Source organism: Mesoplodon densirostris, chromosome 10, assembly GCF_025265405.1.
Source record: "Mesoplodon densirostris isolate mMesDen1 chromosome 10, mMesDen1 primary haplotype, whole genome shotgun sequence".
Classification (NCBI taxonomy): domain Eukaryota; kingdom Metazoa; phylum Chordata; class Mammalia; order Artiodactyla; family Ziphiidae; genus Mesoplodon; species Mesoplodon densirostris.
In genome coordinates, this window is record NC_082670.1 from 67,479,440 (window position 1) to 67,495,750 (window position 16,311).

The following is a 16,311-nucleotide window of genomic DNA, read 5'->3' on the forward strand; positions in this document are numbered from 1 at the left end:
TTTTGCATTTCTTTGTACAACTTTTGTTTTACTAACTTGTATCAAACTGGTTTTTATATTCAGGAATTTGGGGGCAGATGTCAGAATTTCCAGAATTAGCATTTAATCCTCTTTTGGGGTTTGCTTAACTAGCTAAATATGTGCTTCTTCCTCCATGAAGAGACATTGCTAACCTCCGTCTTAGCCCAGTAATTCTGAAACCTTGAAGCGCCTTTTACTCACAAAATACAGCTTCGCGGGCTTTACCTGGACCTTCTGAATCAGAATCTCTGGGGCTGGTACCTGGGAATGGGTATTTTCATAAATGCTGGGAGATTTTGATGCAGTCACCAGACGTTGGGCTATGGGCAAGCCTCTGGCCTGGTCTAGCCTGGAGTCTGCTGCAGAAATCTTTGCCCCCCTGCCTGAGGTTGTTGCAGGAAGGGGGACCCCTTCCAGGGCCCGAGAGTGGGCTCTTGTCTAACACTCGGAAATGAATTGTCTGAGGGGACACACGTGCTGACAAAGCAAGTGACTTTATTGGGAAGGGGCACCCGGGCAGAGAGCAGGAGGGTAAGGGAACCCAGGAGAACTGCTCTGCCACGTGGCTTGCATTCTCAGGTTTTATGGTGATGGGGTTAGTTTCTGGGTTGTCTCTGGCCAATCATTGTGACTCAGAGTCCTTCATGGTGGCGTGTGCATCACTCAGCCAAGATGGATTCCAGCGAGAAGGATTCTGGGAGGTTGGTAGGACATATTGACTGGTGTCCCCTCTCCTTTTGACCCTTCCCGAATTCTTCTGGTTGGTGATAGCTTGTTAGTTCTGTGTTCCTTACCAGGACCTCCTGTTGTAAGATCACTCATGCAAATGGTTACTATAAGGTCTGGCCAGGGTGGGCGGTTTCTGTCAGTGGTTCCCCTAACAAGGTCACATGACCTCCTGCGTCTGTTTGAGTGAGGACTTGGAGTCAGACTGAGCAGGGATCCTTTCCCGGCTCCACCATTCACAGTAAGAGTGATTCTTACCTGAGTAGCTGAGCTAGCGCCCCCTGTGTAAAATGAGAACATATCCATCTGGGAGCAGAAAGGGATTGTGAGGAATGATGAGAAAAGAGAATATGGACCACCTGGCATGTGGGCAACCCTGAAGAGAAGTTGGCTCCCTGTCAAGATTTTTCCATCGGAAGTGTGGCTTTGTCCGGAACCATCCATACTATATCCGCAGCCTTCCTAGTGACCCCATGTGGGGTTCCGCCTGTGGCTGTTGAGATTTAAGCTCTTTTGATTTGGAGGGCTAGAGATTGTTAAATTGTCTCAGGACAAGGGGGATTTGTGGCCAGGCCTAGAAAGTCCCTAGGCAGCTCTGGGGTACTGCCTTTTCAGGGCTCCAGCATGGATCACGTAGACTGTGTGACTCTGCCTGTCTTTATGTCTCTGGTGACAGCCCTACTTCTCTCTGCTGAAGTATCTCACTTCTCCACAAGCCACTTGCTGTCCAGCTGCCCTCCACCCTGGTACATGCTATCCCCCCACCTTTACTTCTGTGAGGCCTCTCCAGCCTCCCTCCACACCATGACCTGTCAGGTCCTCTTTAACTCCCTTTCCCTCCCAAGTATTTCCCAGATCAGAGGTCAGATTCCAAGGAGAGAATCAGTTTCACGCCCAAAGAGCTGGCCACTCTCTGGATTGTATGCCTTTGGGTCAGGCCCTTTGCAAGGTGAGTGGGATCCCATCCTAAAGGAATGCAGGCCCACCCAACAGGCTTGGAAAGTGGAACGAGGACAACATCTCGTTTTGCCTGCTGTGTCTGGGGCCTGGGCCTGCAAAGCTGGCCCTTTCCAAAGTAGGGTGGCTTTCTAGTAGGGGAGGCCATCTGGTCTCAGTTCTCCTCCAGGAAGCTCTGCGCTCTTGGACAAGTCAAAGCAAGGTATGGGGGTGGGAGGTGGTTAACATCGCCTCAGAGGACTACTTTGAGTCTAAATCCTCCCAAGTATGTTGGATTAGGAGAGCCAACTGACAACTCCCATTAGGAAGTAGGACTGGGTTACCCGGGTGTGAGGAACAGCAACTCTGGGTTGGGTCATCTGTCTTGCCACTCTGTCACAAACAGGAGGTTAAAGTTGGCGCCTCAGTGCCCTTACTTGTAACCTCTCTCCGGGTTGTTTTTGAGGATTCAATGAGTTAATATGTGCTGCCAGAAGCAGAAGAAGGAGCTGCTGAGCAGGGACTCCTGTGTGCTGCACTGTGCTGAGGATTCTCCTATAACTCTGTAGGGTCGGGGTTATTCCCGCTTTCTAGACAAAGAGACAGACTCAGAGCTGTTGAGGAACTAACTTGCTCAAGGTCAAAAAGCTGGCGTGGAACAGCGGAGTTTTAAATTTAGGTTGGTGGTGACTCTGTGCCACACCCAACCAGCAGGGTTGTTGTGATCACACAGGTAACAACTTGAAAGTCATGAGGAGCCATCCTAGCATCCAGAAGGCCTTTACCTAGAAAGTTGCTCAGTCCCCTCTGCTGAGAACAAGGTTCCACTCCCTGGTGTGGTCCGTCACCTGTGGACATCTCTATTGATTTTTTTAAATGGAGCTGTCACTTCAGGGCAGCCCATGTTTAAGTGTTCACACATGGATTGATTCCTTAGCTCCTGCGTACTACAGATGAATAAAAATTGTGGTAGGGCGCCAGGCTCTGAGCCAGGCCAAGCAGGTTTGGAGATTTCCTAAGCCTTTTATGAGGAAAAGTGGATTTTTAAAAGTCCTGTGTGCAGTGATTCATGGACTTTGTTTTCCTCCTGTTGTGTGCTTTTTTCTATGAAAAAAAATTATACTTTACGCGTCCCTGGAAAGGGAAATTTGTAGCTTTTTTGTTTATCTCTTACTTGTCACCGGAGCCTTCCTGACTGAGCCTTCCCCAGGAGGCAGAGACTGATTTAAAGGCTGGAAAGGCAAGCTCTGGTGAGGCCACCCCTCCAGCCACATTTTGGAACAGTGGGTTGTCACTACAAAGGGTTGTGACTAGAGTGAGTGGTAATTTAAAGCAATAGTGGGACGCCCTGTAGCCTTGCGGCCTCCCTGCTTTCACAGTCGTCGTCACCATCATTAGGACGAACTGGTATAACCAGCCAGTTCATCCTTTGAGGGGGGCCTGTGCTGCCTCCTGTGCACAGTGAAGAGACTCTTTAGAATGCAGGACACTGTGTGGAATTGGGGTTAAGAGCTCTGGCTTGGAATTCAAGTGCTATTTACTGGCTATGACGTTGGGCCAGCCATTTAGCATCTTTCAACCTGATCCCCATTTGTAAAGTGGAATGAAAATTTGCTCTCTTACATTACAGGGTTATTGCAAGGATTCAACATGTTAAGTGTATAGTGTTCCTAGCACATTATCTGGTCGATAGTAAATGCACATTAAATAGTAGCTACTATTAGTTCTTGCAAATAGTTGTGGCTCTCTTAATTTATAGATCCACAGAATTAGAGACGCACCTTTGAGGCCGTTGAATTCAATCTCTACATCTACAAATGAGGAAATTAGTCTAGAGGGGAAGGGTTAGGGTTAGTCCTAGGTCAAGCAGCTAGTTAATGGCAGGACCAGGCCTGGAGGCCATGACTGATGCTCCTAGTGACTGCTCACACTTGTGCCATACCTACAATCCACCAAGGACTCATTGTAAATGCTGTTTCTGGGCCAGGTGTTCACTTCCTAGCAGGGCACACCTGGGGGATGGGGCAAGCCGAGATTGACCTAGGATGCTTTCATGTGGGTGGGGGTAGGTGGGGTTGTGAAGAGACACAGTTATATAGTTTTGGGATCCTCCAGGGAAGAGAACTCACTCTGTAGAGTTCAGGAGACTCATTCTCCTAGACTTGAAATTCTGTTGCTTTTCAAGAACATGTCTCCCCAGGCTTCAGATAGGGATTTCCTCCAGGGAGGGGATGGCTGGGAGTCGACGGGCTGCAAAAGGACTTCAACCTGATTTAGGATGTTTATTTTCTCTCCTTTAACAGGAGTTTAAAGAGTTGAAACAAACAGGACAGATGGTAGTAGTTGGTACTGTGTGGTGGGAGTATTCAGTGTTTTCCTTTTCTGTATTTTAATTTCTCAAAATAAAAATGTCAATCAGATATGCAGTGAGCCAAGCAGTTTAAAGATAAATCTCTGACAGATACATACTTCAGAACAGTGGTGGCTTGTTTGTTTGGTTTTGGTTTGTTTGTTTTTTGTTTTTAACATTTTGAGAAGCATTAATCCCTTTGAGAATCTGATGAGGCTAATGATTTTTTTGCTGAAAGACCTTTCAAAAAATGTTTGCAGAGAATGAGGACAATCTCTATGAGCTGATATGGAGTGCTTTCCTGCATATGTATTGTTAATTGTTTAAAAAAAGAAGCTATGTGTAAAAGAGTATCTGTAGTATGCCATATTTTATATAAGAAAATAAGGGATATTAAAAATACTCTTATCTGTTCATTTGTGCAAAGGAAGTACATGAAAGATGGACTGGGAACTAAAGAGATTAGTGACCTGCCTGGAGCTGGTGGGAGGGGGTAGGAAGGCAGAGTGGTGGGGGGGATGAAAAGAGGGATGAGGGGTGAGTGACATTTCTCTGAGCACACCTTTTCTGATAGCTTTGACTCTTAGAGCCCTGGTGATAGTAATTAAAAGTAGCCAGGATGTGGGGGACCCAAAATGGAACCCCAGCAGTTACAAATGAACTGACGGGTACAGATGAGTAACAGAGGCACAGGAAGGATGGGGAAAGACAACTGGAAACAATATTTTGAGAGGGTGCTGTAAGGCTAAAGGCAAAAAGAACTCTATACAAATACTGTATTAGTAAATTTGTTTTTCACAGGCGTATGGCATAGTAATTCTGAAACTACTTTATGTATATACAGAGATTTAACAAATACATAAATACATTGTAGATAATGAGAGCCAGGTTTCTCCCTGTCTGAGAAAGAAGTTACAAATAAGACAAGGAGGTAGGTTAGAACCAGCTCTCAGTATGAACGCATGACTTTTTAACAGATATGTGGATAGACACAGAAATAAATATAGGTGTGTGTATGTGTGTGGGTTAGTACACATACGTATATTTTCTAGCACTGTTCTACTGAGACGATCTAGAAGCAATGATACCCCAGTAGCGATGAACCTACTTAGCACCCAGATCCTGGTTTTTAAGTACTATTCTGCAATGAAAGGAACCAGGGCTCCTTGGAACAAGGGCTGATCCCAGGGCTGGGGCAGGTAAAATACAAATGGCTGGAACACCTTGTGTTGTCAGAAGTAAAGAAGTGCTCAGAAGAGATTGGAGACATGTTGAGAGAATGCAAGAACCAACCCAAAGGAGCTCCCAGTGGCCAAATCTGGGACACTTTGAGCAACAAGATAAATAATGGAAGTCCTGGATTACAACCACAGCATAAAATAGTTATCTATGAGTTGTACCGATAGAAGTAAATAATTGAGGAAGTAAATAACTGGGGATAAGGCCAGGCAGTACGTAGGCCACGCTGAAACCCATCCTCTGTAGCAGGGGTTGGCAAACTTTTCCTGTGAAGGACTAAATAGTAATTATCTGGGGGCTGCAGGTCATGTGGTCTCTCTCTTAACCCCTCAGCTCTGCTGCTGTGGTATGAGAGCAACCACAGAACACCTGAGCGAGTGGGCACGGCTGCGTTCCAGTAGAACAGCTTATGAAAATAGGTGGCCCGCAGGCCTAACTTTGTTGACCCTGTTCTAGAGAATGCCTGTTTTAGAAGATCTTTTAGAAGCTACCAGTTAGTTGTTTTTAGCTGTTTACAGACTAGATCTGATTGGGTTTGGGGGGTAGGAGGGCTACAGCCAAGACAGTTGTACCTGTAGCTCTGACAATCCATACTTCTTGTGACTTCAGAATTGCAGATTTGGAAAGAGACAGCTTTTATTTTGTCTGTTCAGATTTTGTTTGTGTGTGCCTGTTCTGTATAGTGGTACGTAGTTTGGACTTTGTGCTCCGACAGACCTGGGTTGGAAGCTGAGCTTTGCTGTCCCTAGCTGTGGGACCTTGGATGTGAGTCGCTTAACTTCTCTGAGTCTCCATTTCCACATTTGTAAAATAGTAATGTTATTACCTATGAGGACAGAATTTTTGGATGAATCACTAAGAGAAAAGGAGTTGTTGTACCACATATTTCTCTGTGGGGGGAAAGGAGTGAGTCAGTTGAAGAGTCTGTTAGAGGTTTAGGATTATAACCTTAGGATTTTGATTGTTGCACTCAGGAGGACCTCCGCATGGATGGCCGTGGCTGTGAAGACTACCGATGTGTTGAAGTGGAAACTGACGTGGTGTCCAACACCAGTGGGTCTGCCAGAGTCAAGCTGGTGAGTACTGTGGCCACAGTCTGTGCCCAGGTGGAGGAATGGGTAGGCTCTAGGGAACCAGTTGCAGGCCCCTCTGGGCTTTTGGAGTGCATATTGTTCCAAGGGAAATCTAAGACCCAAGCCAAACTCTGGGAGGGGGTCTGTATGCATCTAAAGGACCCCTCACCTTCTCAAAGGGCCACTTTCCAAGTCCCGGCACTGATGCTAAGCGAGTCCCCTGGAGGCGTACGTCTGGGAGAGGAGGGGGTGGTTGGGTGCCTGGCTGCCTGCCCCAAGTGAGGACCCTTCTTGCATGTGTCTGCAGGGTCACACAGACATCTTGGTGGGAGTGAAAGCAGAAATGGGGACGCCGAAGCTGGAGAAACCAAATGAAGGTTACCTGGAGTTCTTTGTTGACTGGTCAGTACTCTGCAGATGTTTTTAAAGAAAAATGCTTTAAAAGATAGAAGATTCAGAGAATGAACCTCTGGTTTCTTGTTGAGCCCACTTTTATTTTGTACTTAATCATCATTCACCAGCCGGCAGGTATTTACTGAGTTCTCCTGTGTACCAGGCACTGGAAAATGTGAAAGGAGGCCTTGGCTCAGGTCCTGCCCTTGTCCTAATCAGCTGGCCCTCGCTGGGCTTCATTTTCCCTGTCTGAAAAAGGAGGGTGTCTGCCAGGCAGCCCGGCACATGGTAGTTATGAGAGTCAAATTAAATGATGTCCTGTTTCTCTTCCTGCTCTAGTTTTGCAGAAGACTTTTCATGACTTGCTTGGCAGAGCAGGGGCTAGAGCCAGCCAAGCAGCCTGACAGGCCAAGGGGGTGGCAGCTGGGCAGGCAGTGTGGGTACTGGGAAAAGCAGAGACTCCGCAGTCTCTGCAGCCAGCCTTGTTGCTGGCTTCCTTCTCTGGCTAGCTGTGTGACCTCAGGCTAGTTACTCAGTCCCTCTGTGCCTAAATTTCTTTATCTAAAATATTGAGATAATAATACTGTTGTGAGGGCCTCCCTGGTGGCGCAAGTGGTTGAGAGTCCGCCTGCCGATGCAGGGGATACGGGTTCGTGCCCCGGTCTGGGAGGATCCCATATGCCGCGGAGCGGCTGGGCCCGTGAGCCATGGCCGCTGGGCCTGCGCATCCGGAGCCTGTGCTCCGCAACGGGAGAGGCCACAACAGTGAGAGGCCCACATACCGCAAAAAGGAAAAAAAAATAAAATAAATAATACTGTTGTGATGATGAGGAAGCGAAGTAATGAAAGTAGAGTGAGCATCCAGCACAATGACTGGTTCAGTGGGCTTTCAAAAGTGTTCTTTCTCTCCCTCGTGTTACCTCCCCTTCTAGGGGTTGGGGCTTTTTGTCGGGTTGCCAGCCCAGTCTCATCTTCTATCTGTAACTCCTCTTCTAGCTAGGGGGTGACAGCAGACCTTCTTGAGGTGGGTACGGTTCTGTCGGCTCACGGTAGGTGCAGGTATATAATGTTGGTACTTTACTGGGAGGGGTGGCAAGACCACCCCCCACATTCAAACATTTCCTGAAAGGACTCACAGGACTTAGCATAGAGCATGGAGTTGTATTCAGAGCTATGATTATCACAGAAATGCAGCAACACGTGTGTGATGATTCTGCCTAAGAAAACCCATTAGAGATTCAGCACCCAAGATTTTGATTGGGGCTGGTCACATAGGCACCCTCTGCTTTACACATACCAAAGTTCCAGACTCCCAGAAGGAAAGCAGGTGTTTAGCATAAACCACGTTATTTGCACAGTCTAGGCACAGGAGACCCAGTTTACTGTTGACTTGAGAGCCAAGTGTCCAGATGCCAGCTGAGGACCAACCTTGCAAGCAGACCCTTCTAAAGGTAGCAGCCTTGCACCTGCAATGTCAGCCCTTTTCTGCAAAGATGCTAACCCACATTTGCACAGCGAGTTACAGTCTTCCAGTCTTCACTTCCAAACACAGAAGTTGATCCTCACAACACTCCTGTGAGAGAGATGACAAAAGGGGTTCAGAGAGGGTAAGTGACTTTCCTGGGATCACACAGCTAGTAATGCCAGCTCAGGTCTATCCAGTGCTGAGTCTTTGCTCTTTCTACTTCATGTAGCCTGCAGGAGCCAGCTTTAGAGGGATATCCTGCTTAGAGTTTTCAGAATGTGTCTGCGTTCATCTTTCTGGCCAGTTTTCCTTCCAGCCCATCCCTGCCCCGGCCCCGGCCCCTCCAGAGCAGTCTCCTCTTGTTTCTGCCCAGCTGCTCTCAGCAGTCTGAGTTGTCCAGTGGAATCGGCCCATCCTTTAAGTTGCTGTGCATGTTGGTGAACTTGTTAAGGCCTCCAACTTATCCTTTCCTTTGCTTGTGGAGGAAGAAAAAAATGCCTCTCCTGCCTTGATCTGCCTGATTCGGTGCAGTAAACAGTCACTGAGGAGCAGACGCCATGTGTTAGGGGCTGTAATTTGCTTTCCTTTTCTTCCTCTTCATTATCCTTCTGCCTCATTCATCTTAGGCAGACCAAAGGCAGTCAGCCCAACCACACCAAAGAGAGGGTGTTGCACTCAGACGCTTGGTATAGGAGACACGTTTCATTGTGGCTCTGTCTGAACATGACTCCAGTTAGCCTGCTGCTCTTGTCCTTTTCTTGTCCCAGCTGTAAGAGGGTGGCTCCAGGGTGAGATGAGCCTTTGAGCTGCCTCTTCCCAAGATCTGGCTTCTAGAAGTAAACCTCTGTCTCCTGGCTGAGAGTGGCTGCCTGCTGGTCTCTTTTCCCCCTTTGTAAGTCTCAAGAGAACCTCACCAGGCCCAGAAACTCCATTTCCCAGGGAGTTCTCCTGAGCCTGTTTCTCAAGGTGGCACCCTTCGGCGTCTTTAAGTGGCTCAGTGTGATCAGCCCAGCGGGTAGAATCACCATGAGAGATTCATAAAACCCCATTTTCCTGCAAAGAAGAGCGGAGGTTACCAAGCACCACTGGCCGCCACCTTTATCAGAACCTCATTTGCATATTCAAGGAGCAACTCATAATTGTGTAAACAAATAAACCCCTTTATTTCAATCCAATGAATAGGAATGGCTTCTGGGCACCTGTGGCTATGCCCAGCCATAAGGGTGCTGCCCCCAACCCCATCCAGGCCCCAGGTGTGGGGCTTCTGCTGGAGAGCTCAAGGCATGCACCCATCCACAGGCCGAAACAGAGTTGTTACCCAGTGGGAGGAAAGTAATTGGGCGGGGGGTGGCTCCTGCCTGACTGAGCCCAGCTTGACTTAACTACTTACTAGCAACTTTCATGTTTTAATTATTTAAATTACCAGTGGTAATTACCAGAGAGGTCACAGAAGACGAATTGCTTTTCTGCTAATTCCTTCTACTTCTATTTGTCTACTTGGAATAATATATGGAGCCTGGGGTAGACATCTTCTCCCACCCCAATGATTTTCCCTGGGTCTTAGAAATGATGCCCTTAGGAAAGGGTACCCATGACACAGACTCTGATCCCCATACCAGTGGAGGAGGAAAACCTTGGGGTTCCTGAGATCTGCTCCAGAGATGCCTGGCAGCACTTTGACTAAACTGGGAGCACACTCGGACCTTCTAACTCCTGTCTCTATGTCTTTGTTTTGTTAGCTGTAGCCTGAGAATAGGCCATTTTAAATAAGAAGCTTGAAACTTTGGGAAAAGATGGTTTCCATCTAAAGCCCAGAAGGTAAGAATTTAGTGAGCTGGTGTTTCACTCTGGTTACCACCAGGTGGCAGACCATCAAGTCACTTCTTGGCTCTCTGGCCACCATGTTCATGGGTTTAGGAGCTGTGTTTGGTCTCTCAGAGAGGCTGCGGGTTGTAACTGGAGGAGGTGAGGAGAACACGTTTCATTCATAGACGTTTCAGCGTGCCTGGCACTTGTCACTTCTCTGGGATCTCAACTACTTTTAAATGTGACCACTTGTTTTTTTTCACTAATATTGAACTGAAAACTTAAAGCCCTGAATTGGTGGGTGGAGCCACTTGATCTCTGTTCCTTACCTACTGCTTGAAGGGGGCACCATTCTCGGCTGAAGGGCTGGGGGTGGGGGCAACGCAGAGAGGCAACCTGCAGAAGTCATTTGAGGCTCGCTGTGCTCTGAACGTCTCCAGAGCTGACGATATAATTCTCCCAGGAACTTCAAACAAGGGCTTACGATGCAACACTCAGAATGTGCCACTGTTCCCATACCCATTTATAGGGAAGCTTTTGCAGGCTCAGAAGTGAGCACATATGCTCCCTGAGGAATTGGGACCTACCTGGGGGCTAGACGACTAGAGGGGTAAGGCCCGGAGTCATCCTTGGCCCAGGTACCTACTAAATCACTTTTTCTTTTTTTTTTTCCTGGCCTGGCCTGGCTGTAAGTCTTCACAGATTTGCAGGCTAGATTGACAGCAAGGGAAACAACAATGGGCCTAGTGTCTGAAGTCCTGTTCCAGGTAGACATATGGCCTTGATCTCAGCCTAATCCAGTTAAAACAGAGATGTGCCAAGCAGGAGGAGCACAGTGGAGGTGATAAGTCAGGAGGTCGGAGAACTGGGAGGGGCAGCGTTCCCAGGATTTTTATGTTTATCCAGCTCAATAAGCGATTTCCCAACAGCCCTGGAAGAGGGGCTGGGTCATACTTTATGAAGGATCTGAATTGGTTTTGGTAATTGTAATTATAGAAACCACTTGTTTTATGCCAAAAACAAACAAACAAACAAACAAACCAAACCCAAGTATATATTCCTCTACTGAAAGAAAATATTGTGATGCCTGCGAACAGGAGTCTAGGATTACCAGCCTGCATTCTCTCGCTCTCGTTTTTTGCTTGGCACTTAATAGAGAAGCTTTTTATTTAGGACTCCCTTGGTCTGCATTTGTTGACTCCAACATTTGTGGTCTAGTAATAAGTCCCAAGACCAGAGCACCCATTCATTACCTTGAGGCATAAGACAGACCCAAGGAGCACTAACCTGACTAATGTTAGGCTACAAGCCAAGCATGCTGAATTACACATTCAGGGAGAGTCCAGAGCAGGAGCTTTCCATAGTCTCATGAGCATCTAAACCTTCCTTTCTCTGGCCACCAGCTATGCTGAAAGAGTTAACCTGTATTTTAAAAAAGAGAAAAAAGAAAAACCTTTTAAAATGGGAAAATTTTCCACTTTAAACCAGCCCAATGTCAAAAAAAAACCAATGGGGGGTGGTTTGGTAGGTAGATTATTTAGCCGATTGTCCTGGGAAGTTCTTAAACCATCCCTTCGGGCTGTAAAAGCGTTAGTGCGTCAATCCCCAGTAATTAGTCCCTCCCAGGAGGATGTGGCCCACTGTAATCAGGGGAAGGTCAACATTTTAAGCATAAGCATCTCTGCCTGGATTTGTTTACACAGTGATCTATTTAGATGCGTTTTTAAACACTTAAAGGATGGGACTTAATATTAATGGCTTAGCGTTTAAATTAGAAACAGGTTGTCTTTTGCTAGCCGGGCAAAATAATCAACCTGGTCTCTAGTGACTTGATTATTTTACCATAAATGAGCTTCTTTTCATGGCTTAGTGCCCGAGTCTGGCAGAGGCAGTGAGGTTGCTATGATAGTACTGAAGTTTCTCATAGGGGTTTTAAATTGGGGTTCTGCTGGCTCGTAGTAGGAAGGGAAGACTATGAAAGTAGCAAAGTTATTATACAATGATACACTCTCATTGTTTTAGGATTCATCTTACAACTGTATTAGAATGGACCAGACAAAAGGGACACTTAAACATATTAGGTGAGGTTTCTTTCAGCATTACACAAACGGGGTGGGTACAGCCTTGAGCCTTCACATAGGTTTTGCTTTGCCTGGAATCCCCTTGCGTGTCTATGGTCTGACCAGCTTCTACTCATCTTCAGGTTCAAAGCCTCCTATAACCCTCAACACTGGTTGACATCCCTCTTGACCCCCCACTCCTCCTGTTTGCCCACTATCGTGTGACGCCCCCCAGCAATTGGAATTGCTGACTTAGGGTCTGCATTTGTCTTGCTCGGTCTCTAGGTCTCCAGTGCTTAGCACAGGGCCCGGGACCTTCCAGGTGGATGAGTGGATGGACAGATGGATGGGGACCAGAAAGCTTCAATATGTGATTTTGTAGAGACCATACTGAAACAACTGATTTCTTATCTTTCTAGGCCTTATTCATTACAATAAAATGATTACTGGAATGTTTATATATCTCACAAGTGTATTAAGGATTTGTTTTCATTAAGCCAGAACCCTCAAAAATTTCCTGTTAAACACTTTGAGTAGCGCTTAGGGTGGCAAATGTCGATGCTTGTTCATTCTTTGTTGAGGTGATTTGGCATAAAATTAAAGAGGCTAAAAAGGAAAAAGTTTTCTCTAGAAAAGTAAAGTAAAAGAGAGAACCTAATATTTAAATCAGCCAACAGTCTTATTTTCCTGCTTTTCAGTACCATGATCATCTAAAGTTAATGACATAACTCTGGCATACTGTTATATATATATCTTCTAAATCATTCCAGGAAAGTTATTGTACCTACATTGTGGTTTTTGCTTTGAGAGTATCCTATCATCATCTAGGGATGGTGTATATAATGTAACCCCTCTGTAGGACGGACTGATTCTCTAGGCCTCTCTGGGCCTACCAGAGAAGAGTCTTTATTATACCCTCAAGATACGAGTGTTCGTTATTACTGGCTGAGGTTCATCTTACCAGCATTCTTGTTTCTCTTTGGATAAATATGGCTTCTGTAGAAGTCAGTGGGAACTCCCACCACACACACTGACACATCCAGGACATGGTCCTGGCCTGGCTCATTGCGTGTGTGTCTGGAGGCTGGAAAGGTGTCAGATGTACCCTTTCCTCATTTCAGTGACTTTCCTCATAGTGCTGGTTCTTCCAGCATCCCCCAGGGACACTGGAACAAAGCCTGCCCTTTTGTTCTTTGCATTCGACAAGACTCACCCCTTTTCTGTTGCCCTTCTATATAGTTCAGCCAACGCTACCCCTGAATTTGAAGGTCGGGGAGGTGATGACCTTGGTACAGAGATTGCTAACACCCTCTACCGGATATTTAACAACAAGAGCAGCGTCGACCTGAAGTCGCTGTGCATTAGTCCTCGGGAGCACTGCTGGATTCTCTACGTGGATGTGCTGGTAAGTATCACATTGCTGTACTGGCCACAGTCTACCTTTGTTGGAAACCAGTTGGCCTACTTTCCTCCCACTGCTTTTTCCGTCTTCAGTTGGATGCTTTCCATTTCCAGGGTGAGGTTCGTTGGGAAAAGATTGGTCTCCTGTAATAATTTTTAAATTAAATACAACATAGTAGTGCACGTATAATGCCATCTTACAGTAAAGTTACAGTCATATCATGGTAGCACCTAAAATTATCCACAGAGGCTGTCAGGGGAGAAGAAAACAAGAGATGCTCTCTAGATGGTGCCCAACAGAGTTGACGGGCAGAGTTTAGACAAGAAGGATAATGGAAAGATGATGAGCTCTTTACATGCATTTTCATGTAACCCTTACAAATGTTTTGTGAGTGGGCACTTGTTTTCCCCATTTATAAGTGAGGGAACTAAGACACAGAGAGGTCAAGTAACTAGCCCAGGAGGTCTCAGCTCGTGAGTAGTGGTACTGGGCCTCAAAGCCAGGTCTGTTCAGTGCCAGAGCTGGCTCGTGACCTCACCAAGCCATCCTCCCTCGAAAACACCCTGTAGCCCAGCTACTCTGAGTCCCTCGTTTCCCCAGTGAGGCCCCTGAGGCCCTGCCTCCTCCCTCCTCCAGAGTCTGCGCCTGCAGGAGTCTTTCTAGTCTAGCCCTCCATTTCCTTCCTGGTGCTTCCCTCCCAAATACTCGTCTGCCCAGTTTTTGGCACTTGGCAGTAACTTTTCTTACAGCTGTGATTAATTTTGCCAGTCTCTTGTTCATGTACAGGCTCTTGTTGGGTCTATTTTATTCCTTTTCATTTAATTTTATGAACCTTGAGATCAGTGGCTACATTTTCCACTTCATATTGAAGTGGAAGGGCTAAGCCAGTGACCAAACAGTTTCTTTAATGAATCTGAAGATAAAGCCCATCTTGTGGACTGATAGTGAACTTCATGCAAGGAACAGCCCAGCTGTCTCTAATTGTCAGCCCTGCATGAAACAAGGCAGGGCTTTCTGGATACTTTTAAATTCATTTGATAATAGGTGGGCACAGCTAACCAAAAGAGAGCAGTGCTTACCATTGTCTAGCAGGTTAGGGCTGTTCTGAATGCTGATGCTAATGGGTAAAAATAATGAAATTACAAGTCCATTTGCTTTTTCTCATCTCTGGTAAGCGGGATGTATTTGTAGTTTGATTCCTACCAAGCAGGTAGTTTTACACGACCTGGTTTTGAGGAGGCGGGAACTGGCAGCCTACAGTCATTACTGATAAGAGTCAGGCTTCATAGCTGCCCAGGGAGGTGCAGCCCTGCACACTTGTGGTTTGGTAGGAGGCTGGCCCGGTGAGGGGGCCTGATGCTCTTTTGATTCAGGCAAGAAGCCTGTTCTCTCAGTGCAGGCTCTTGAAAAACTGGTGAACATCATAGGGACGTTATCTCAGCTTAGAACCAGCATGTTTCTTCCATGAGCAGGGATATATGGTGAGCAGGAGTGTCTCGGGTGCATTGTGTCTTGGTCACCTGCGGTCCTTTCTTTCTTTTCTTTCTTTCTTTTTTTTTTTAATTTTTGGCCACACCCTGCAGCAGGTGGGACCTTAGTTCCCTGGCCAGGGATTGAACCCACGCCCCCTGCAGTGGAAGGCAGAGTCTTAACCACTGAACTGCCAGGGAAGTCCCAGGCCTTTCTTCTTAAGACTCTTTGCATTTGGATTTCTTCTCTAATATTTTTTTTAAGGTTTTACTTATTTTGGAAGAAGATGTGAGCTTTTGAAATGTTGTCATCTTCAGAAAAGTTTTTAATGAATTAGAAAAGCATTTTAAAAATTACATTATTAATGAGGTAGGTTACTTTCTGTCATTCACATAATTGCTTTCAGCCTTGGTAGGAACGTTCTTCATGCATGTGAGGTAGGAGATAGGCTTTTGTTTGGGGAGTAAGTTTTTGTCCTACATCTAAAAATACATTGAATACATTGAGTCCACGTTTGAAGCAAGATGGTGGAAATCCAGTCCTATCACTGGGATTGCAAAAGATGAATCTCCTGTGATTGATTTTTACCGACTGGTCTGGGTAGTCCTCAGGCAAAGCCCATCTTTCAAACAAATATTCACTGGGCAGCCTTCCATGCTTTCATACTTTTACTGCAGGCACAATTACTTGAAACCTATTATACTCAGATGATCCACCTGTTTCCAGTATTGGTTTTTTCCCCAATTGCATTATTTTATGAGAGTAGAAATTTACCATCATGGAAACTTCATTCATCTTTGCTCTTCACAGTCTTTAATGGTATACTTTGTACCCCAAGTGGGATAGCTTTGGACTTCATTGCACTGATGATGTACAGGCGACCTTTGGTGGGGAGGTGGGTCACAAGGCTTGTCTTGCGAGGGTTCCCAGGAGTGGTGATGAGACCCACATGTGGTCTGTGTGTGGTGCCAGGAGGTGCTCAACACGGGTGTCTGAGAGGACAGTGGGGGGAAACCCAGGAGGAGCAGGATCTTTGTGGGGAGGCAGGTTTTCTACTTGGTACGCTGTACTTCCTAGCAGTGTGGTTTGGAGGTGTACCTTATGAAAAGAAGGCCCTCATCCTCAGAGGCTAACAGAATAAGATGTCCTGTTCCCCTAAAAGAGCCGTCGTAGTATTTGTGCATCTGACGGGAGGTGCATCTGTGACCAAGTGTGTCTTCCTTCCCCTTCCCCAGCTCTGCTCCTGCCCCACCTGTTACAGGAGGGGTTTTCTCCTCAGCGAAGGTGGACACCTATGACCTCTCTGGGACCACAGTCCAGTCTTTGTGTGACACTAGTTGTCCGGCACCTCCCCGTTTCCTCCTAGCTCG

The 16,311-nt window shown here is 46.5% G+C and overlaps 1 protein-coding gene across 1 annotated transcript in view; it reads left to right on the forward strand.

Moving 5' to 3' along the window:
* EXOSC7 (exosome component 7) overlaps positions 1-16,311 on the forward strand; it is a 29,579-nt gene that overhangs the window by 1,451 nt on the left and 11,817 nt on the right. Inside the window, exons 2-4 of the mRNA XM_060109982.1 lie at positions 6,247-6,348; positions 6,653-6,747; positions 13,309-13,474. Of these exons, the coding sequence (XP_059965965.1) occupies positions 6,247-6,348; positions 6,653-6,747; positions 13,309-13,474 (363 nt within the window). The remainder of the gene's footprint in view (positions 1-6,246; positions 6,349-6,652; positions 6,748-13,308; positions 13,475-16,311) is intronic.